Source organism: Ranitomeya imitator, chromosome 3, assembly GCF_032444005.1.
Source record: "Ranitomeya imitator isolate aRanImi1 chromosome 3, aRanImi1.pri, whole genome shotgun sequence".
Classification (NCBI taxonomy): Eukaryota; Metazoa; Chordata; class Amphibia; order Anura; family Dendrobatidae; genus Ranitomeya; species Ranitomeya imitator.
This window is the reverse complement of record NC_091284.1, coordinates 489,599,069-489,622,081: the sequence shown is the minus strand read 5'-3', so window position 1 is coordinate 489,622,081 and position 23,013 is coordinate 489,599,069. Positions and strand designations below refer to the sequence as shown.

Genomic DNA, 23,013 nt, shown 5'->3' with positions numbered 1-23,013 from the left:
AAACATTTTTTATTGTCCCGCGAAAAAACGGATGAAACGTGAGGTGAAATGATGGAATCCGGCAACCGATTCCGTTTTTTTTTTTTTAAACAAACCATGCATTTTCCATTCGGGTCTCTCTCTTTCACAATTTGCAACGGATCCGTCTTTTAAAAAATTCGCCGGATTGAGCCTGATGGAGAAAAACTGATGTGTGAAAGGGGCCTTAGTCCGTTCAAAATAGATAAGCCTGACGTCACGCTGTGTGATTGGAGACTTGTGTGTGCGCGGCGGGAATTCACAGGTTTCCGAGTCGGGAACGGAGGGGGTATGTATGTGTTATACATACTCCCAAATAGCGCCTGCCTAGGGGGCATGGCCTAGCTCCATACACTTGTATAGAGCAAGGTCGCGTCCCGTCTATCAACGCAGCCTTTCAGTGGGCGTGACCAACTAGAGGGCGCAGCCTCCCTTCATACAAGTGGACGGAAGTGAGGCCACGCCCACTGGCCAGGAGTATATGTAACGGATACATACCCTCCGGTACTGGGTCAGACACCACCGAAACCACACAGTGCACAGTGCACGTGCTGAGGAATTGATAAGTCTGCAGTCACACAGAATGACTGCAGACTTATCAATTTGGACCGGCAACCTCTTTAACCCCTTCATGACCCCAGCTTTTTTTGGTTTGGGGTTTTCATTTTTCGCTCCCCTCCTTCCCAGAACCATAACTTTTTTATTTTTCCGTCAATATGGCCATGTGAGGGCTTATTTTTTGCGAAACAAGTTGTCCTTTTGAACGACACCATTGATTTTAGCATGTCGTGTACTAGAAAACGGGAAAAAAAATCCAAGTGCGGTGAAATTGCAAAAAAAGTGCAATCCAACACTTATTTTGTTTCGCTCTTTACTAGGTTCACTAAATGCTAAAACTAACCTGCCTTTATGATTCTCCAGGTCAGTACGTGTTCATAGACACCAAACATGTCTAGGTTCTTTTTTTATGTAAGTGGTAAGAAAAATTCCAAACTTTGCTAAAAAAAAAAATAAAAATAAAAAATGCACTATTTTCCGATACTTGTAGGGTCTCCATTTTCCGTGATCTGGGGTCGGTTGAGAGCTTATTTTTTGGGCGACGAGCTAACATTTTTAATGATACCATTTTGGTACAAATACGTTCATTTGATAGCCCATTATTGCATTTCAATGCCATGTCACTGTGACCAAAGAAATGTAATTCTGGTGTTTCTAAGTTTTTTCTCGCTACGCCGTTTAGCGATCAGGTTAATCCCCTTTTTTTTTCTTTTTTTTTTTATTGATTGGGCGATTCTGAACGCAGCGATACCAAATATCTGTACAGTATGTTAGATTTTTTTTTCATTGTTTTATTTTGAATGGGGCGAAAGGGGGGTGATTTAAACTTTTATATATTTGTGTTTTTGTTTTTTTTTTCATTTTTAAAAACATTTTTTTTTCCCCCTTTACTTTTACCTAGTCTCATACTTACCAGCTGCTGTCTTCTGTTCTCAGTGCCGCTCTGGTCAGTCTCCGGTAGTTCTTCAGCTACCGGATCACTTGAGCGTTTGCTATGCGATCCAAAAGTCACAATTCAAGTCTATGCGAGCCAGAACAAACACTCAGACTGACACTGAGAGCCTCTGTGTTGCGACTGACAAAGCCGGCACACATGCACCTGCGGAACTGAACAGCTGATCAGCAGGAGTGCGCCAGGTATCCAGGTTCCTGCTGCAGCTTCTTCGGTAAGCGCTATAGGTTGCCGAATAAGGAGGCAGCCGACAATGTGCTTTCATCTCTAGTGACAAGATGTCGGCGCGGGACCATAGCAGCGCCAGGAAGAGCTGAAGACGGCAGCTGATAATACTAAGCTCAGAGACCTAACGTCAGTGGCACCACTCCAGTGCTCTACACAGAAGAGGACACAGCTCTTATTCACAGTACTGATGACAGATCAGTGCAGGGGCAGACTACCGACAGCCAATGAGTGTGCAGTGGGCGGGGCTGGACAGGCTGGGAGCTGCCAGCTTTGGCTGTGAGGTTAGGTAATAAAGCACAGGGAGCTGTCAAGTTTGGTAGAGCCGCAGGTAAACAAAGTGGGTGCAGGGAACGAAGAGAAATTCAGGAGGAACGAAAGGCAGAAACAAAGAATAAAAAAAATGTATATGGGTTTTCTATTACAATACAGAACAGATTATCTTAAAAAATATAATTTTGATTTTGTGGTCGGACAACCCCTTTAATCTAGTGGTCACTACTGTGACCCATTTTGGCACAAGTGGCACGGCCCCAACCATCAGGCTGGGATATTTCAGTAAATCTCTTTAAAGGGAACCTGGTAGCAGGTTATGCTGAGTAACCTACAGACATTGTCAGGTTGGCGACGTTACACTAATGGCCGCAATCCGACAAATGCTACAGCACAGGCGCTGCTGGCACCATTTTGAAAGAGGAAAAAAAAAAAAATTGTCTCCACCAACCACAAGACTGATTTCATCAACCAAGGTACCACTGTAATCAGTATAACAGCGCCAACCTGACACTGTCTGTAGTTTACCGAGCACAATCTTGCTGACCGGATCCTTTTTAATAGCAGAACAAATTAGGGGTGCCAATCAAAGGTTATCGAAGCTGGTCATCAAAGACAGTGAGTGCACATTGGCTACCAGTTCAATCCCACATGAATGTACGAAATACTGACTCTTCCTCTCAAAAGTGAATTGGAAGCATAATCAAATATTGCTGTAAATGGAAACAAAAAGCCTCTGGATGCTGGAAGTCTGTGGGAAACATGTGTCAGGCTTTGTTCAATTCAGTTGGTTTTTTTTTAACTTTACAAAACGGCAAACTACCCAGAAATGAACTGCAAAGTTTTTTGGAAACCGCATTCTCATAATGATGCTCAGTGACTGAAAAGGAGCAAGTTGGTAAAAGTTTAACAATACCATTATCGGACTTATCACATCACAGTATTTTTGGAATAGAATATATAGACAATATAGCATTTCATGTTGCCGCAATGTGTGTTAGTATAGAAAATTTACATTATCTTTAACTCACAGATAAACTGTCAAAGATGTGAATCATTTATAAGACAAGATACTCAACTGTTTGCTCCATTAACCCCGTTGATGTCACAATTTTCCTTCCCCCACCCTTCAAGAGCAATAGATTTATTTTTTCTTTCCATCAACATGGCCTTATGAGAGCTTGCTTTTTGTGGGACAAGTTGTTCTTTTGACTAACACCATTCATTGTAACATATAATGTACTGTAAATTGGGAAAAAAAATACATGTTTACTAGATCGTAAAACTGACCTGGCAATGTGATTCTCAAGGTCAATTCAAGTACGCAGATACCAAACATGTATAGTATGTGTTTATACGTGGTAAAAAAATAAATACTGTAAATGCTTGCTTTTGTTGCTATTTCTCGAGACCCATAAGGTTTTCATTTTTTTTGGGATACAGTTCCGTGTATTTTTTGTGCCCTGAGCTGCTGTTTTTATCAATACCATTTTGCGGGTAAATAAGATAGTTTGATCGATTCTTACTGCATTTTATTAGCGTCGCAGCAGCCAAAAAAATCATGGATTTTGCAGTTTACCAATCAGATTAATTTACTTTATAATTTTGATAGATCGGAAATTTACAAATGAAATGTTACCAAATGTGTAAGTTTTTTGTTTTATTTTTAATGGGGGTAAAAGGTGGGTGATTTGTACTTGTATCACAGCACTTTTGCAGGATATCCCGGGGTAAAGGGCTCCTTCCCGATCCCTAACTCTCCATGCTCCCGGGATTACTTCTGATGGTGAAGACGCTGCGTCCTCGAGCCTTGCTGAGCTCCTAAATCAGCCCTTATCTGCCCCCTCTGCCACCCAAGGAAGTGGGGAGTTGTAGTGTATAAGAATACACAAACAAAACTAACAGGGGAAGACATACAGGGATAAATGAAAATGCCAATCATACAAATATGCATGCACAAACAGCAGAGTGGAATACCGGAAAGTAAAGAAAGGAAAAACTAAATAGGAGAGGATGAGGATATGCACACAGACAAATCACCAGGCTCCAGGGAGTGCGGTGCCTGGAAGAAATCACTGCCTCTTGATTTCATTATAATGGTACCACCCCATCAGCGTCACACTGACCTGTCCAGCCTTGTATTCCTGCGCTCCCGCTATGCACACGAGTGGTTACGTGAACCCTGTCCACCCTCCTATGGGCAATGTCTGCGCAGTAGCAGAGACTTTCCGGAGCCTGTGCCGAAAATCAATGCAGACACTACCCATACGAGGGCAGACTGGGTTTGCACCGAGCAAGTCAGTGTGATGCTGATGGGAGGGGTGTACCATTATAAAAGAGTCAGGCAGTGATATCTTCCAGGCACCGCATGCCCCGGAGACTGGAAGAAAACATATAACATTATAAATAAATTTCTCACGATCTGCACCACAGATATGAGGCATACAGATAAGACTGGTTAAGCCATTCCATTACCTGTATGCCCAAAGTAATAGATCAAAATCATCCAGGCAGTGACAGATTCCCTTTAAAAGGTCTTCACACCAGAAATATGGCATAAATACCTTTAATCGGTCGCAATATTTTTGCGGAACTCGGCAGTTGGGAAAATATATTGCAACTTTTTGGCGTTTACATGCCAGTCCCAGCGAGCTGCGACAATATGGGCACAGACACACCTGCCAGTCATTCATCGTAAATTACACTACAAATGTGGCATAACGTAGTCCACAGATGTACACGAACTCTCAGCTGTTTACCAGGAATGGTGCTGTACTTTCAGCAGCGGCTTTCTGTAGCATTACAGCTCAATCTTTTTCACTTATAATGGACTACACAGTAGCAAACTAACACCTGGTATAGCTACAACTAGATGTATGGAGCTGTGCCTTGGATTAAAAGGAAAAACAAAAAAAAACAAAAACGGACATGTGAATCACCTGTTAGAAGGCAGCATCAAAAAACTGATCGCTAGGATTACTGATTTGCACCACTCACTGAGCCCATATTAGCCTTAACATTGACCATCAGTTTTAATCCTGAATTTAGTCGCAAATAAGCCCTTTAATAAAGTCAAAAATCGAGAATTACTGAAGACACTTGGAAAAGACAGCCATATTCCTTGATATTGCTTCCCTCTAAAACCTTCAATCAGCCAGCTGAGAAAATGAGCTGAAAGACACAGTAGGACTTCTTTACCCAAGTGCATCAGATATGACATGTAAGCAAGGACAGTGTTTACCAGGCATCTATCATAGGAACATGCAATAAAACCAGGCACCTCGATTTTGCACTCTTCATATTCACTTGGTAGAGAACGAGTGTAATAATGATGAGGATGATGATGATGTTTGGGGAAACGTATTTTCTTGTGGTACTGGCTAGCATATATTCTAAGGGCCTTTCAACTTGGATTTGTAGGCAACAGTTAATTCCACTACTAATGCGCTATTTAAAAAATAAATAAAAATATGGCACCGAATCATGGCAGGCGGTTTGTACAATTGGTCTGAATATCCTGCATTAATTTTCTTTATAAAATCCAAGAAAAGACTAATTAGCTGCAGAAATATGAATCCAAAATTATTATTAGACACCACAGACTTGAATCTTTTCCATGGTGGAGTCTGACAGCCATAGCTATTGTAAAAGGCAACAGATGTTTCCTTGTCTCCCTTACATTGACCCAGTGACCCCAAGTAGCCAGAAAAGCAATCAGACAGGATAGAGCAGTCTTACTGACATATACATTACTTAGAGAACACCTGTTATGGTATCTGATCTGCAGGCAGAAAGTTATATAGCAGAAGGAGTGAAAAAAGGAATAAGAATTTAAACGAGAAAAAAACAAAATCTTTTTTTCACAATGCTTTTTTTATGCTCTGGAGTCCGGTGGGTGGAGGTCTAATAAAGTGATTGACAGCCTACCTTGTGGGAGACTGTATACAAGTAGCTGTCAATCACTGCTTAAAACTGCAAAGTTTGGCTTGTTGGGTGTAAACATTCTCTATTCTCATAGAGGCAGAACAGAGGTCCCAAACGGAAAACATGACCATGCTGCTTTTCTATGGGTTGTGTGTGAGTCTTAATAGGTTTTATTTTAAAGAACTGAAGTTACTCCCTATCTTGAGGACAGGGGATAAATTCCTGATCATTGGAGGTCTAACTGATGGGACCTCCACCAATCCCAAGAACGGGGCTCTTAAAATGGTGCAGAGGTCAAGCATGCGCACCATGCCCTTAAATTCCCAATCAGCACATCGTTACACAATCTCTGGCACTCATTGTGTACATGCTCAACTTCATTAAGAAGGAGATTTTCACAGCCCCATTTTTGGGATCAATTGGGGGAGTCACAGCTGTCAGACCCCCACCCCAATCTCAGTTTTTGATTTGTGCAACATTTTAAAGACAGAATTTCCTTTGCTTATGTTTTGCCTCCAAATAACTGATAATAAATGTGTTGTCTACAGCAAGACTAGAGAGCACAGACAGCTCATTGAGAACAAGGGATGTCACCGAGACAGACAGCTGTGTGGGAGGCAGGTTTGTTTTTATTCAGTCAGATATCATTGAAAAAGGAAGCTGTTGCCTTCCTTAACAAGTTTAGACATGCCAAAACTAAAAACCACAGGTTTCTAGTTTTAGTTTTATGACAGAATGTATGCAGATACCATCATAGTGCTATCACAAGGCAATCTGGCCATGGGAGCATAGCTATAGGGAGTATGAATATATATATATATATATATATATATATATATATATATATATATATATATATATATATATATATATATATATATATATATATATATATATGTATATATATATATATATATATACACATATATATACACACACACACACACATAAGCCACAAATGGCAAGACCAAACAGGAAAAAAAAAAACATCCTTTACGAAATCCGTGGTGGCCTAACAGACAGACATCTGAAGGTGCAGTTCTCCTTGACATTAAAGGGAAAGTACCGCGTTTGTGGGTCATTAATAAATCACTGTAATGTAGCATAACATGCTGCTATAAGCAAGTTTGAAATGCATGTGAAACAGATTTCATGTGTTATATGAGTTTAAAGAATGCACTGGGGGCTGACATCTTGGTTTTGCAGCAGTAGCAGGGCACTATCAATGTCATTTTACGGCACCCCATGGACATAGGAGATAACAGACCGGCGCTGACCCTATCTGTAACATTGCAGCAGCATTAGCAGTGAGCTGGGCACGTCTCTGTGGGCTGCACAACTCACTGCTGTAGGTGTGACTAGCTGCCATTTTATTATAGCCCTGTGCTATCTGTCGAGCTCCACTTACGCTCTATCACAGGACAGAAGAAGCGCTCACTGCTCCTCTGTACTCCAGGCAGGCACGTCCTGGGCACAGTGGGCACACATCCTCTGCTCCTCACAAGCTGCCCTGTGTGCTTCTCCTGCTGTGTCTCCTCCTCCCCCTCACACACAGTCCCTGTGATCTCCTGTAAGCTGCACTCACAGCCTGCAGAGAGGAAGGTGACACCTGGAGAGAGAGCAGGGCAGCTGACAGGACAGGGATTAAGGTGGGGGAAGGGGGATGGCAAGAATGTTATTCACAAAAAATGCTGCTGAGCCCACTGTGTTCTGCTCCTCTGTAAACAAGCTGTGCCTCTGATGCAGTAACTGCTGGTGATAGCAGGTCACAGGGCAGTCACACACAAAATGGTGCTGCCCTGTGATGCTGCTCTTCATTCTGCCCCAGGGATATTAGACCACCCAAAAGGGGAGGGAAATGGTGATGTCAGCAGTTACTGCCCCAATTTTCCAGCAAAGAGTAAAGCTGCTAAATCTTACTATAGCTGCTTAAGGTCTAAAACGGAAAATGCTCCCCCTAGTGGTAAATATGTATATTTGTAGAAATATATAATATTTTTCATATAGATAGGTTTGCAAACAGTGCAAACATTGCATTAATACATTGTAATTACTATTTTAAGCTTAATTTCACAAAAAAACAAAATACAAGAAAACTGGTGGCACCTTCCCTTTAAACACACAAAATGTATTGGCTTAAAAAAAAATAAAAAATGCTGAAATCAGCAAATTACATTGTGCTGGTCAGAAAGTGCACACTGCTCAGTTATTAACATCTTCATGGATGAGTGTTGTTGGATGGAAAAACATATTACTTTTGCAATTTACCGCTTAATAAAATTTGAAGTTGTTCTTGCGATAGTAACACCCGTTACCAACTTTTTGTCTAGGAGACCGACCACTACTGCTGCCTAGCTTGTAAACACTGGCTGGGGTTAGGCCGGGATCACACATGCGAGAAATACGTCCGGGTCTCGCATGGTAATACCCGGCATTGCTGCCGTCACTCAGGAGCGGAGCGTGAGGCTGCATGTATTGATATGCGGCCACACTCTCCGCTCCTGAGTGACGGCGGCAATGCCGGGTATTACCATGCGAGACCCGAACGTATTTCTCACATGTGTGATCCCGGCCTTAGGAAGTAACATTCCTTACAACTTCAAAACCGTGCTTACAAGCGCAACAGAAAAAAGTTATGTGCATGGTGCTTGTTCCGCTGTTAGTCAGTCTACAAGGCCAAATACTGTATAGAAAAAGTCTTGAGAATTTTAAAACTAATGGCATGTATGCAGAGGTTTAGAGAAATGTGTTTTTTTGCAGTTTCAGAGAAACCCAGTGTTGAAATCATAAATCATGTGCGAATAAGCTGCAAGTGCTTTGAGAGGGGGGGGGGGGGTAAACACTGCACTTGCAATTTTCCTTCCCTCCCTTCACATTCCCATCCTAATCCTCTAGGCAGGATGCCTCATTGCAAATTCTGTTCTAGAAATAACTGCAATTTCCCTAACATCTGTGTCCGCACCATTCAAGTGAGGCTGAAGTCATAGTAAGGCCGGGATCACATGCGAGAAACACGTCCGTGTCTCGTATGTGAAAACCAACCTATGGCGCCGGCACTGTGGAGCGGAGCGTGCGGCTGCATAGCAACACATGGAGCTGCACGCTCCGCTCCACAGTGCCGGCGCCAGAGCTTGCTTTTCAAATGCGAGACTCGGACGTGTTTCTCGCATGTGTGATCCCGGCCTAATAGAAATATCTGTGACAACCATATTTTTGATCTGACTTATGTCTGACATATTGACAGATGTGAACAGAGCCTTATCCACACAGTAAGTATGCTTGCTCCTAGTTATGGACTCTGGTAACTACGTAGTATGCACCATTAGCTATGTATGCCTGCCTAGGATATTTGCATCCATTTTGCCTGTTTACATTAGGCCTCTTTCACACTTTCATTTTTGTAGTCCCGTCGAGATACGTCGTTTTTTGACAAAACAGGATCCTGCATTTTCTCATAGACTTGTACTAGCGACGTATCGCGACGGATGGCCACACGTTTCGTCCGTTGTGCACTGGATCCTGCGTAATGTGACGGCCAGTCTTTTCCAAAAAACGTTCCATGAAACGTTTTTTGTCTGCAATGGAAAAACGTTCCCCGACACCTCCTGCGGCATACGTCGTTCCACAGAATGGGAGCCTATGGACACTGGATCCTGCGCACACTGTGAAACGCAGGAATGCAGTGACGGATGCAGTTTTTACTTCTGAGCATGCCTGGAAGCATATTCCAACCCGGGGAAAAAGTCTCTCCCTCTCCTCCCCCCCAACCCCGGAAATTTCTCCATTGAAATTCAGGCAACAACGTGTGTAACGCATCCGTCAAAACACTGGATGCGTTACACACGTTTTTCACTATTTACGTTGATACGTCACAACAACGCATTACGACGCCCGCAGACGGAAGCGTTAAAGAGGCCTAACACATCTACAGAAAACTAAAGTTTTGCCATTTTCGCAGCATTATTTTTTTTTCTCGGTTCACACACCACCTCCCATAACAAAAAAATAAATAAATAAAAAAATAAAAAAAAAGACGTTCAGCTACAATATGCTGAAGAGTAGACCTCATTAAACATAGAGGTCCTGGATTAACATTAGGCCTGCGAGCCATAATATCTGGAAAGACGCCAAGGATCTATTTAAAATGTAGTATCCACATTCAAAGAGAAATAGTAACGCAATTACCAAAACATTTGGCCTTTAATATCCAGACTATAACACACACAATGAGAGGAGTGCTGTACCACAGCAACAAGAACTTGCATAAACTTTCTCAAGGCCTTGAGCAAGGGCGCACAACGCAAAATGGCTTTAGGCCACGGGTCAGCATGCCTCTTGCTGCAGCGCTATGGACTGTGGCTAAAAAAGGCAGCATATTTCGATGACTACCGACATAGTTGTTTCTTGGCTTGTGGCATACATTGTGGACGTCTCACTGAGCACAATCACAGCCAGAGAATACCTTGCATGTGAATAAGGTTCGTGGTGCAACCCATACTTCAGAATTCTGAACATTGCAGAGCTTATGGATTGCTTTGGCAGGATCGATGTAAAATATAGGTTCACTTCCATTATTAAAAAATAAAAAATTAACAATATACTGTACAGTATATATTGATAGACGGACAGAGATATATAATCTCTATCAGGTAGTTTATTCTTTACCCCTTTTCGCATCAAGACATGAATTATTGTCTGCATATATGGACAAGGCTCAGGAGTTGAGCTCCTTCCACATGCGGCTCATGCCGGCCATATTACATAGCCAGCACCAGTCTCCAACAGCCAGGGCCAGAGCAGACAAGTGGGCGTGGCAGTAGAAGACAGCGGTATGTAAAACAACACGTACCGCTGCTTGCGCTTACCAACTATCAGCTCCATGTGAGGTCATCTGCTGAAGACCCCCCACACTGTCATCTCGTTCCTCCTGTGGAGATCAGGCATATGCTGAGCTCTATAGGTGATGGATATTTTCACCAAATACTGCAATATTGTAGCAGCATGTAATACAAGCAACCAAACGCAGGTTTTAACAAAAATTTTAACTTAACCCCTTTACCCCCAAGGGTGGTTTGCACGTCAATGACCAGGCCAATTTTTACAATTCTGACCACTGTCCCTTTATGAGGTTATAACTCCGAAACGCTTCAACGGATCCTGGTGATTCTGACATTGTTTTCTCGTGACATATTGTCCTTCATGATAGTGGTAAAATTTCTTTGATAGTACCTGCGTTTATTTGTGAAAAAAACGGAAATTTGGCGAAAATTTTGAAAATTTCGCAATTTTCAAACTTTGAATTTTTATGCAATTAAATCACAGAGATATGTCACACAAAATACTTAATAAGTAACATTTCCCACATGTCTCCTTTACATCAGCATAATTTTGGAACCAATTTTTTTTTTTTGTTAGGGAGTTATAAGGGTTAAAAGTTGATCAGCAATTTCTCATTTTTACAACACCATTTTTTTTTAGGGACCACGTCTCATTTGAAGTCATTTTGAGGGGTCTATATGATAGAAAATGCCCAAGTGTGACACCATTCTAAAAACTGCACCCCTCAAGGTGCTCAAAACCACATTCAAGAAGTTTATTAACCCTTCAGGTGTTTAATAGGAATTTTTGGAATGTTTAAATAAAAATGAACATTTAACTTTTTTACACAAAAAATTTACTTCAGCTCCAATTTGTTTTATTTTACCAAGGGTAACAGGAGAAATTGGACACAAAAAGTTGTTGTCCAATTTGTCCTGAGTACGCTGATACCCCATATGTGGCAGTAAACCACTGTTTGGGCGCATGGGAGAGCTCGGAAGGGAAGGAGCGCTATTTGACTTTTCAATGCAAAATTGACAGGAATTGAGATGGGACGCCATGTTGCGTTTGGAGAGCCACTGATGTGCCTAAACATTGAAACCCCCCACAAGTGACACCATTTTGGAAAGTAGACCCCCTAAGGAACTTATCTGGATGTGTGGTGAGCACTTTGACCCACCAAGAGCTTCACAGAAGTTTATAATGCAGAGCCATAAAAATAAAACAAAATTTTTTTCCCACAAAAATTATTTTTTAGCCCCCAGTTTTGTATTTTCCCTAGGGTAACAGGAGAAATTGGACCCCAAAAGTTGTTGCCCAATTTGTCCTGAGTACGCTGATACCCCATATGTGGGGGGGAACCACCGTTTGGGCGCATGGGAGGGTTCGGAAGGGAAGGAGCGCCATTTGGAATGCAGGCTTAGATGGAATGGTCTGCAGGCGTCACATTGCGTTTGCAGAGCCCCTAATGTACCTAAACAGTAGAAACCCCCCACAAGTGACACCATTTTGGAAAGTAGACCCCCTAAGGAACTCATCTTGATGTGTTGTGAGAGCTTTGAACCCCCAAGTATTTCACTACAGTTTATAACGCAGAGCCATGCAAATAAAAAATATTTTTTTTTCCACAAAAATTATATTTTAGCCCCCAGTTTTGTATTTTTCCAAGGTTAGCAGGAGAAATTGGACCCTAAATGTTGTTGTCCAATTTGTCCTGAGTACGCTGATACCCGATATGTGGGGGGGAACCACCGTTTGGGCGCATGGGAGGGTTCGGAAGGGAAGGAGCGCCATTTGGAATGCAGACTTAGATGGAATGGTCTGCAGGCGTCACATTGCGTTTGCAGAGCCCCTAATGTACCTAAACAGTAGAAACCCCCCACAAGTGACCCCATATTGGAAACTAGACCCCTCAATGAACTTATCTAGATGTGTTGTGAGAACTTTGAACCCCCAAGTGTTTCACTACAGTTTATAACGCAGAGCCGTGAAAATAAAAAATCTTTTTGTTTTCCCACAAAAATTATTTTTTAGCCCCCAGTTTTGTATTTTCCCAAGGGTAACAGGAGAAATTGGTCCACAAAAGTTGTTGTCCAATTTGTCCTGAGTACGCTGATACCCCATATGTTGGGGTAAACCCCTGTTTGGGCACACAGGAGAGCTCGGAAGGGAAGGAGCACTGTTTTACTTTTTCAACGCAGAATTGGCTGGAATTGAGATCGGACGCCATGTCGTGTTTGGAGAGCCCCTGATGTGCCGAAACAGTGGAAACCCCCCAATTATAACTGAAACCCTAATCTAAACACACCCCTAACCCTAATTCCAACGGTAACCCTAACCACACCTCTAACCCTGACACACCCCTAACCCTAATCCCAACCCTATTCCCAACTGTAAATGTAATCTAAACCCTAACCCTAACTTTAGCCCCAACCCTAACTGTAGCCCCAACCCTAACCCTAGCCCTAACCCTAACCCTAGCCCTAACCCTAACCCTAGCCCTAACCCTAGCCCTAACCCTAATGGGAAAATGGAAATAAATACATTTTTTTTTATTTTTCCCTAACTAAGGGGGTGATGAAGGGGGCTTTGATTTACTTTTATAGCGAGTTTTTTAGCGGATTTTTATGATTGGCAGCCGTCACACACTGAAAGACCCTTTTTATTGCAAAAAATATTTTTTGCAATACCACATTTTGAGAGCTATAATTTTTCCATATTTTGGTCCACAGAGTCATGTGAGGTCTTGTTTTTTGCGGGACGAGTTGACGTTTTTATTGAAAACATTTTTGGGCACGTGACATTTTTTGATCGCTTTTTATTCCGATTTTTGTGAGGAAGAATGACCAAAAGCCAGCTATTCATGAATTTCTATTGGGGGAGGCGTTTATACCGTTCCGCGTTTGGTAAAATTGATAAATCAGTTTTATTCTTCGGGTCAGTACAATTACAGCGATACCTCATTTATATCATTTTTTTATGGTTTGGCGCTTTTATACGATAAAAACTATTTTACAGAAAAAATAATTATTTTTGCATCGCTTTATTCTCAGGACTATAACTTTTTTATTTTTTTGCTGATGATGCTGTATGGCGGCTCTTTTTTTGCGGGACAATATGACGCTTTCAGCGGTACCATGGTTATTTATATCTGTCCTTTTGATCGCGTGTTATTCCACTTTTTGTTCGGCGGTATGATAATAAAGCGTCGTTTTTTGCCTCGTTTTTTTTTTTTTTCTTACGGTGTTTACTGAAGGGGTTAACTAGTGGGACAGTTTTATAGGTCGGGTCGTTACGGACGCGGCGATACTAAATATGTGTACTTTTATTGGGTTTTTTTTTATTTAGATGAAGAAATGTATTTATGGGAATAATATTTTTATTTTTTTTTCATTATTTTGGAATATTTTTTTTATTTTTTTTTACACATTTGGAAAATTTTTTTTTTACTTTTTTACTTTGTCCCAGGGGGGGACATCACAGATCAGTGATCTGACAGTTTGCACAGCACTCTGTCAGATCACTGATCTGATATGCAGCGCTGCAGGCTTCACAGTGCCTGCTCTGAGCAGGCTCTGTGAAGCCACCTCCCTCCCTGCAGGACCCCGATCCGCGGCCATCTTGGATCCGGGGCTGGAGGGAGCAGGGAGGGAGGTGAGACCCTCGCAGCAACGCGATCACATCGCGTTGCTCCGGGGGTCTCAGGGAAGCCCGCAGGGAGCCCCCTCCCTGCGCGGTGCTTCCCTGCACCGCCGGCACATCGCGATGGCGGTGTGCCAGGGGTTAATGTGCCGGGGGCGGTCCGTGACCGCTCCTGGCACATAGTGCCGGATGTCAGCTGCGATAAGCAGCTGACACCCGGCCGCGATCGGCCGCGCTCCCCCCGTGAGCGCGGCCGATCGGCTATGACGTACTATCCCGTCCAGGGTCAGATAAGCCCAGGGCACCTCGACGGGATAGTACGTCTAAGGTCACAGAGGGGTTAATTAACCCAGCTGGTAAACGCCACAGAAGGAAAAAAAAAAGTCTAAAATGCAAAACTGAATTTTACCGCACAATCAACACCATGAAAATAAAACTCAAAAAGCAATGGTGGTTATTTTTTTGCGGCTAATACAGCCGAGTTTAGCCCTGTCACATTACAAACTATCAGTCCTCCTATCATAGCGCTACAAATTCTGCTGTACTGACCCCCCACTTCCGCGCCAGAGAAGATGCGAGACAGTAACCTATGATGGTTCTGTAGTGAGATCAGGATGTCGCTCATAATATGCCTCACACAGGAAGACCTCAAGCAGAGTTTAGGTGGGGGCATATAGCTGCTGCCTAGGCAACATCATACAGGAGGAAGAAATACATTTCCCCCACTGAAAATCAGTAACTTGAAATCTTAGGCAGGATAGATAGATATACACACTCACTATGTTAAATGGGATGTCCGGTCTTTAACTACCAAGTCTGCAGTCACTAGATGTGATTGCAGACTTGTGAATCCTCACAGTGTGCACTCTCCAATGAAGGCAGTCATGTGACATGTTTACTCCCAGCCAATATGGGACTAGAGCGTTTACGGCCTTGCTCAAAATACACTTGCATTGAGTGAGGCAGTGTCCATCTAATCGGAACGTGGTATACTTTCAGTCACAGACAACACAACCCCTTTAACCAAAAAGGTTATCCAGTCTTCTGATAAATGTTTGCAGTCAATCTTTAGGACCACAGACTTCTGACAATGTGCAGTACGCACATGTTAAGGATTCTCTGGTATTGCTGGAGAGAGCGGGCAGTCACCTGACAAAGTATATGACTTGCATAAAATGCATTCACGTGTCAACTAGACAGCTCAGCTTCAGTTAATATAAAAGCTGTACATATAGTGGGAATGCAAATCGCATAATTGCGGTCACATGACCACCCAATCTCACCAGCAATGCTGCTGAATCCTGACAGAGCGCGCACTGCAAGCTGTCAGGATTCATAAGTCACAGACTGACAGCAGATCATCAGAAAACCGGACAACCTTTTTACATCTAACACACAATGGAAGCATAGTTTTCTCTATTTAGAATTACCCATATGTGCATAATATCACATATACCAAGTACGTTGTTCTGCATGATATTAACGGTTTTACATGGGGAACTATAGCAAAGTTATCCCTTTTCTGACTTGTGCAAGCACATTGTCGACCATTAATAAGGAGCAAGTGACAGAAGTTTTTGGGTATGTGCACACGTCAGGATTTCTTGCAGAAATTTTCCTGACAAAAAAACGGACATTTCTGACAGAAATCTGCATGCGTTTTTCATGCGTTTTTGACGCGTTTTTTCCCAAATGCATAGAATAGCGGTAAAAACGCAGAAAATCCGCAAAATTAATGAACATGCTGCTTTTTTTTACCACAATGCGTTTTTTTCGTGGAAAAAAAAACGCATCATGTGCACAAAAATTGCAGAATGCATTCTAAATGATAGAAACTGCAGACATATGCATCCTAATGCGGTTTTATCACGTTTTTATCGTGAAAAACAAACACGGAAAAAACCTGAACGTGTGCACATAGTAACATAGTTAGTAAGGCCGAAAAAAGACATTTGTCCATCCAGTTCAGCCTATATTCCATCATAATAAATCCCCAGATCTACGTCCTTCTACAGAACCTAATAATTGTATGATACAATATTGTTCTGCTCCAGGAAGACATCCAGGCCTCTCTTGAACCCCTCGACTGAGTTCGCCATCACCACCTCCTCAGGCAAGCAATTCCAGATTCTCACTGCCCTAACAGTAAAGAATCCTCTTCTATGTTGGTGGAAAAACCTTCTCTCCTCCAGACGCAAAGAATGCCCTCTTGTGCCCGTCACCTTCCTTGGTATAAACAGATCCACAGCGAGATATATGTATTGTCCCCTTATATACTTATACATGGTTATTAGATCGCCCCTCAGTCATCTTTTTTCTAGACTAAATAATCCTAATTTCGCTAATCTATCTGGGTATTGTAGTTCTCCCATCCCCTTTATTAATTTTGTTGCCCTCCTTTGTACTCTCTCTAGTTCCATTATATCCTTCCTGAGCACCGGTGCCCAAAACTGGACACAGTACTCCATGTGCGGTCTAACTAGGGATTTGTACAGAGGCAGTATAATGCTCTCATCATGTGTATCCAGACCTCTTTTAATGCACCCCATGATCCTGTTTGCCTTGGCAGCTGCTGCCTGGCACTGGCTGCTCCAGGTAAGTTTATCATTAACTAGGATCCCCAAGTCCTTCTCCCTGTCAGATTTACCCAGTGGTTTCCCGTTCAGTGTGTAATGGTGATATTGATTCCTTCTTCCCATGTGTATAACCTTACATTTATCATTGTTAAACCTCATCTGCCACCTTTCAGCCCAAGTTTCCAACTTATCCAGATCCATCTGTAGCAGAATACTATCTTCTCTTGTATTAACTGCTTTACATAGTTTTGTATCATCTGCAAATATCGATATTTTACTGTGTAAACCTTCTACCAGATCATTAATGAATATGTTGAAGAGAACAGGTCCCAATACTGACCCCTGCGGTACCCCACTGGTCACAGCGACCCAGTTAGAGACTATACCATTTATAACCACCCTCTGCTTTCTATCACTAAGCCAGTTACTAACCCATTTACACACATTTTCCCCCAGACCAAGCATTCTCATTTTGTGTACCAACCTCTTGTGCGGCACGGTATCAAACGCTTTGGAAAAATCGAGATATACCACGTCCAATGACTCACCGTGGTCCAGCCTATAGCTTACCTCTTCATAAAAACTGATTAGATTGGTTTGACAGGAGCGATTTCTCATAAACCCATGCTGATATGGAGTTAAACAGTTATTCTCATTGAGATAATCCAGAATAACATCCCTCAGAAACCCTTCAAATATTTTACCAACAATAGAGGTTAGACTTACTGGCCTATAATTTCCAGGTTCACTTTTAGAGCCCTTTTTGAATATTGGCACCACATTTGCTATGCGCCAGTCCTGCGGAACAGACCCTGTCGCTATAGAGTCCCTAAAAATAAGAAATATTAGCCTATTTGATCGGTATAGGCACCTCCTTCAGGATTGCACAGCGAATAGGGGAAGGCACTTCTTGGCCCATTGTTTCGTTCTTTATACAAGCACATTAGATCACCTGGCCAAGCTTGGTCAGCAGCTCAGGTTACACAAGACCCACCAGTACAACCCCTTGTTAGAATGAAACTACCTGTGTGCTCTAAGGCTATGTTCACACGTTCCTGATTTCCCTCCTTTTTTTTCAGGACTAAAAACCGCAGCTCTTGGCAGAAAACGCAGGTCCTTTTTTTGGTGCTTTTTTGGTGCGTTTTTTGATGCGTTTTTTGATGCAGTTTTCTATGCAGAGTCTGTGTGTTTTCTAGGAAGTTTTTTAGGGTTAAAATGGCTGAAAATACCCTAACCCTAACCCTACCCCTATTCTAACCTTAGTGGGGGAAAAAAAAAAAAAAAAAAAAAAATTTCTTAATTTTTTTATTGTCCCTACCTATGGGGGTGACAAAGGGGGGGGGGGGGGTTATTTACTATTTTTTTTATTTTGATCACTGAGATATAACCTATCTCAGTGATCAAAATGCACTTTGTAACGAATCTGCCGGCCGGCAGATTCGGCGGGCGCACTGCGGGTAAGTATAAGGGGGGGGGGAGATGAGGGTACGGGGGGGGGGGCGTCGGAGCACGGGGGGGGGGGGGGTGGCATCGGAGCATGGGGGGGTGGCATCGGAGCATGGGGGGGGGGTGGGATTGGGGCACGGGGGGGGGGCAGCCACACTGCAGCGGTTCTGCACCACAAACCGCAGAAAACCCGCAGATATTTTTTTCATCTGCGGGTTTGACCTCACAATGGAGGTCTATGGGTGCAGAACCGCTGCAGTTCCGCAAAAAGAAGTGACATGGTACTTCTTTTTTACCGCGGCTATTCAGTGCGGCTTTTTTCGCTATTTTCCGCAATGTGGGCACAGCAGTTCCTGTTTTCCATAGGGTACATTGTAATGTACCCTGCATGGAAAACAGCTGCGGACCCGCAGCGGGAAAATCGCGGCGATTCCGCATGAAAAAAAGGATGGTGTGAACATGGCCTAAGGCTTTTCTTATGCATGGCAATAGGCAGTTATCGCCTATGGAAGACGAATGGATACGACTTTTTCCTTAAAGGGCCACCGTCACCCCCTGCAGCCGTTATAAACTAAAAGAGCCACCTTGTTAGAATGCGGCATTACTGCTGCACAAGGTGGCTCTTTTAGTTTATAACGGCTGCAGGGGTGTGACAGTGGCCCTTTAAACTACTCAGCTAAATATTGGGCAGACGAGCCCCATTATTATGCCATGGACAAATATAGGCTCCACTTTAATAGTTATTGTATGATGATTGGGATAAACACACAAAGATCAGTTTGCACCTATGGGGCTAAAATAGATATATTGATAGTATTTCTACAACATTATGTAATGTACCGTTAAAAGTCAATCATTTCATCATAAGGGGAACTCTTAAGAATAATGTAAACTTTGCTTATATAAATACATTATGTGTCCAGCCAGTTTAATGTAGAAACCTTACAGCAATGGTGAATGCAGGCAGCAGAAAGCCTTTACATTGGATCATTGGAGACAACTTGGGCTTTCCCTTTTAGTACACAGACCGTAAACAAACAATACCTTGCACTAGTCTTATTACTATAAATTGTAGCCCGCTTATGCCACTTCTAGTGTATTCACATTCCAGATAAGGACCGCAATGCCGACTGACCACGAGTCTCCAGACCTGACCTTACAACCTCAGGCACATCCTTAACGATATCATTGCTACGTCACAAAAAGCAACGATATAGTTATGTGTGACGGTACCTTAAGTTGAAGGCAGGGGACCGCCCCAATCAGTCTGGCCATTACTGTCCGAATACGGACTGTGAAATGCAACCGTTTAAGCCGGCCTTCCGGTCAGATCATAGTGACATCTGAGACACGTAATAACTCAAGAAGGGCCAGTGGGTGTCACACCGAATATGTACACACATCACAAAGTTGGAAAGGAGGAACATGGAAGTGCCCAGAAAAAGGGAGCGAAGGAGAAAGCAATGTCGTCATTTCTGGACAGGTTTCAACACTATTTTTCAGAAAGAGGAAAGGTTATATATAAATATATCACAGACTCCATGTATCTGAAAGAACAATAGGATTATTGCAAATATATATTCCCCAAACGTGGTTACAGTCATATTGTAATACCTTGTATGCAATATTACAGGTGTTTACCTCATGTACTACCTGAAGTCTCGGTACAGGCCTACAAGGCCATTATACCATGAGGGCAAAATTGTGAGGTGACCGGTATACAGACACGTAGGTGCCTATTTTCCACATGCTATCATATAAAGTACATGTACAATTTGATACATAACTTATACACTGTTCTCGCAACCATTAGGCTATGTGCACACATTCAGGAATCGGCAGTGCTGTGGAAGCTGCACATGTCCGCTGTGTCCAATGCGCTCCTGGCTATTGAACGCAGGCGATTCCACATGTGTTCACTGAACCGTGCGGAATCACCGCAACCAATACATTGTGCGGGTGAAGTTTCTCTTGCGGAGACGTTAAAGACAGGATGCGGTCTGTACAGATGCGCCGCATGTCTGTCTCCGCAGGCGAGCTGCGGCGTCTGTGCACGCATAGTGGACATGGGATTTATAGAAATCCCATCCACTATGCTGTGACAGATGGACACTGCGGGTTGGACTTTGCACAAGTACCGGAGGTGTCCAGCCCGCAGCGTTTACAGATTGTGCGCACAACCTTAACACTTCGACAACTTATATGGACAACCTGATACATATATACACACAGGTACACTCGCTGTCCTCACAACCATTACACTGCCACATGAGGTAATGATCTGTTTTACATGTATAATCTAATACATACCTTATACACATGTACACTGTCCTCACAGCCCTTACACTTCCACATATGAGGTAACGTGTTACGTGTACAGTTGACATACCTTATATACATGTACACACTGCCCTCACAGCCATTACACTTCCACATACGAGTTAACGTGTTACGTTGTACAGTCGATATACGTTATATACATGTACACTGCCCTCACAGCCATTACACTTCCACATACGAGGTAACATGTTACGTGCACAGTCGACATACGTTATATACATGTACACTGCCCTCACAGCCATTACACTTCCACATACGAGGTAACATGTTACGTGCACAGTCGATATACGTTATATACATGTACACTGCCCTCACAGCCATTACACTTCCACATATGAGGTAACGTGTTACGTGTACAGTCGACATACGTTATATACATGTACACTGCCCTCACAGCCATTACACTTCCACATACGAGGTAACATGTTACGTGTACAGTCGACATACGTTATATACATGTACATTGCCCTCACAGCCATTACACTTCCACATACGAGGTAACGTGTTCCGTGTACAGTTGATATACATGTACACACTGCCCTCACAGCCATTACACTTCCACATACGAGGTAACGTGTTCCGTGTACAGTTGATATACATGTACACACTGTCCTCACAGCCATTACACTTCCACATACGAGGTAACATGTTACGTGTACAGTTGACATACGTTATGTACATGTACACACTGCCCTCACAGCCATTACACTTCCACATACGAGGTAACGTGTTACGTGTTTAGTCGACATACCTTATGTACATTGTCCTCACAGCCATTACACCTCCACATGAGGTAACGTGTTACGTGTTCAGTCGACATACGTTATGTACATTGTCCTCACAGCCATTACACTTCCACATGAGGTAACGTGTTACGTGTTCAGTCGACATACGTTATGTACATTGTCCTCATAGCTATTACACTTCCACATGAGGTAGTGACCCACTTTCTATGAACAATCTGACACGTGAACATTACTGCCCGCTGAGATCCCATACACCCACACACACACGTTGTATACACACCTTATATACTTGCCCATAGGTGCCATTTCCCACCACTTCCACCAGTTCAAAGATCCCAGCCGGATCCTAGAAGAAAGCACAGCAGACATGATGTGAGCTCATCTCCAGAAGCAGCAGGGGCTATGCGGGATGGATGGATGGATGCAGCTGTTGCGCCCTAATTTCTTGATTTCACCACTTGAGGCACATGCCAACACATGCAAACAAAGGAAGCCAGTGTGGCCGTGCCACCAGCAGCCCGATGCCCGGACACACTGTACCGAAGCACTGCAGGAAACAAACAAGTGCCCCCATCGGCCTCCTGCAGCCCTGCCTCCATCATATGGGTGGGGGTCTGCAGCTGCCATCACAAGCCCCACTGCTCTAGGAGGCCGCCCCACGCCTTTCCATTGTGCACAGCCCGCACACACTCACCCTCAAGGAGGAGAGGTCTATATCCACCAGACTCTTGGCGGGCGAGTCGTTGGCCATGGTCGCCCCCTTTTAGTGTATTCTCCCCGGCAGAGGCTGCGCCCTCCTCCCCGCCCTGGATGCAGACACAGCCGGGCGAGCTCCTCTCCTCCCTCACGTTGTCCGTGCCGGGCTCCGACTCCTCATTGGGGTGCAGCGGCCCCGGTGTCCGGTGTGCGCCTCTCCCTGACCGTCGCTCTCGTGCCCCGGCTGCAGGATGGCGATCTCACACCATGTTGAGGTGGCAGCTCCCAGCACAGTGATGATCCGGGTTCGTCTCTTTCCTTCCCTCCCTCTTTTCTTCCTTTCTTCCTCCCCTCGGACACACAGACATGCAAAGAGGAGACAGAGGGAGGGGGTGGGGAAGAGAAAATCCTCAGCCAGCCCAGCTACTGGAGCCGGCAGCACCAATCCTGGCACCCCAACATCTCCTCTCCTCCTCCTCCTCCACACCCACCCTGCCACCGCGGGCACCCACATCCTCGGGGGCATTGTGCCATCATGATGTCCTGCCATGACACAAGGAGTTTTCCACAACTAGGGAGCAGCCATCAGTGATCATGTGGCAAACTTTGGACGCTTGCCCATAGCTGGACCCACCAGTTCTACTCCATGCTGTAGGCTTTGTGTCAACATGGCGGATAAGTGATACCTTGTGGTCACTGGGGGTCTGACCAAATACAACAGTGGGGGTCCCCTTTGATTCCCTGTATAGAGGTGGTGGTCATCCATGTTCTCTACAGGGAACCTTTGGCGCCTGGTTCT

General features: G+C 43.6%; 1 protein-coding gene across 11 annotated transcripts in view; it reads right to left on the bottom strand.

Moving 5' to 3' along the window:
* Positions 1-22,657, bottom strand: part of MAP4K4 (mitogen-activated protein kinase kinase kinase kinase 4) — a 192,700-nt gene extending 170,043 nt beyond the window's left edge. For all 11 annotated transcript variants that reach the window (XM_069757606.1, XM_069757608.1, XM_069757610.1 and 8 more), the window contains exons 1-2: positions 22,213-22,657; positions 21,799-21,864 (exon numbers count right to left, since the gene is read on the bottom strand). In XM_069757606.1, the coding sequence (XP_069613707.1) occupies positions 21,799-21,864; positions 22,213-22,269 (123 nt within the window). In that variant the 5' untranslated portion in view covers positions 22,270-22,657. The remainder of the gene's footprint in view (positions 1-21,798; positions 21,865-22,212) is intronic.
* Positions 22,658-23,013: the final 356 nt, after the last annotated feature.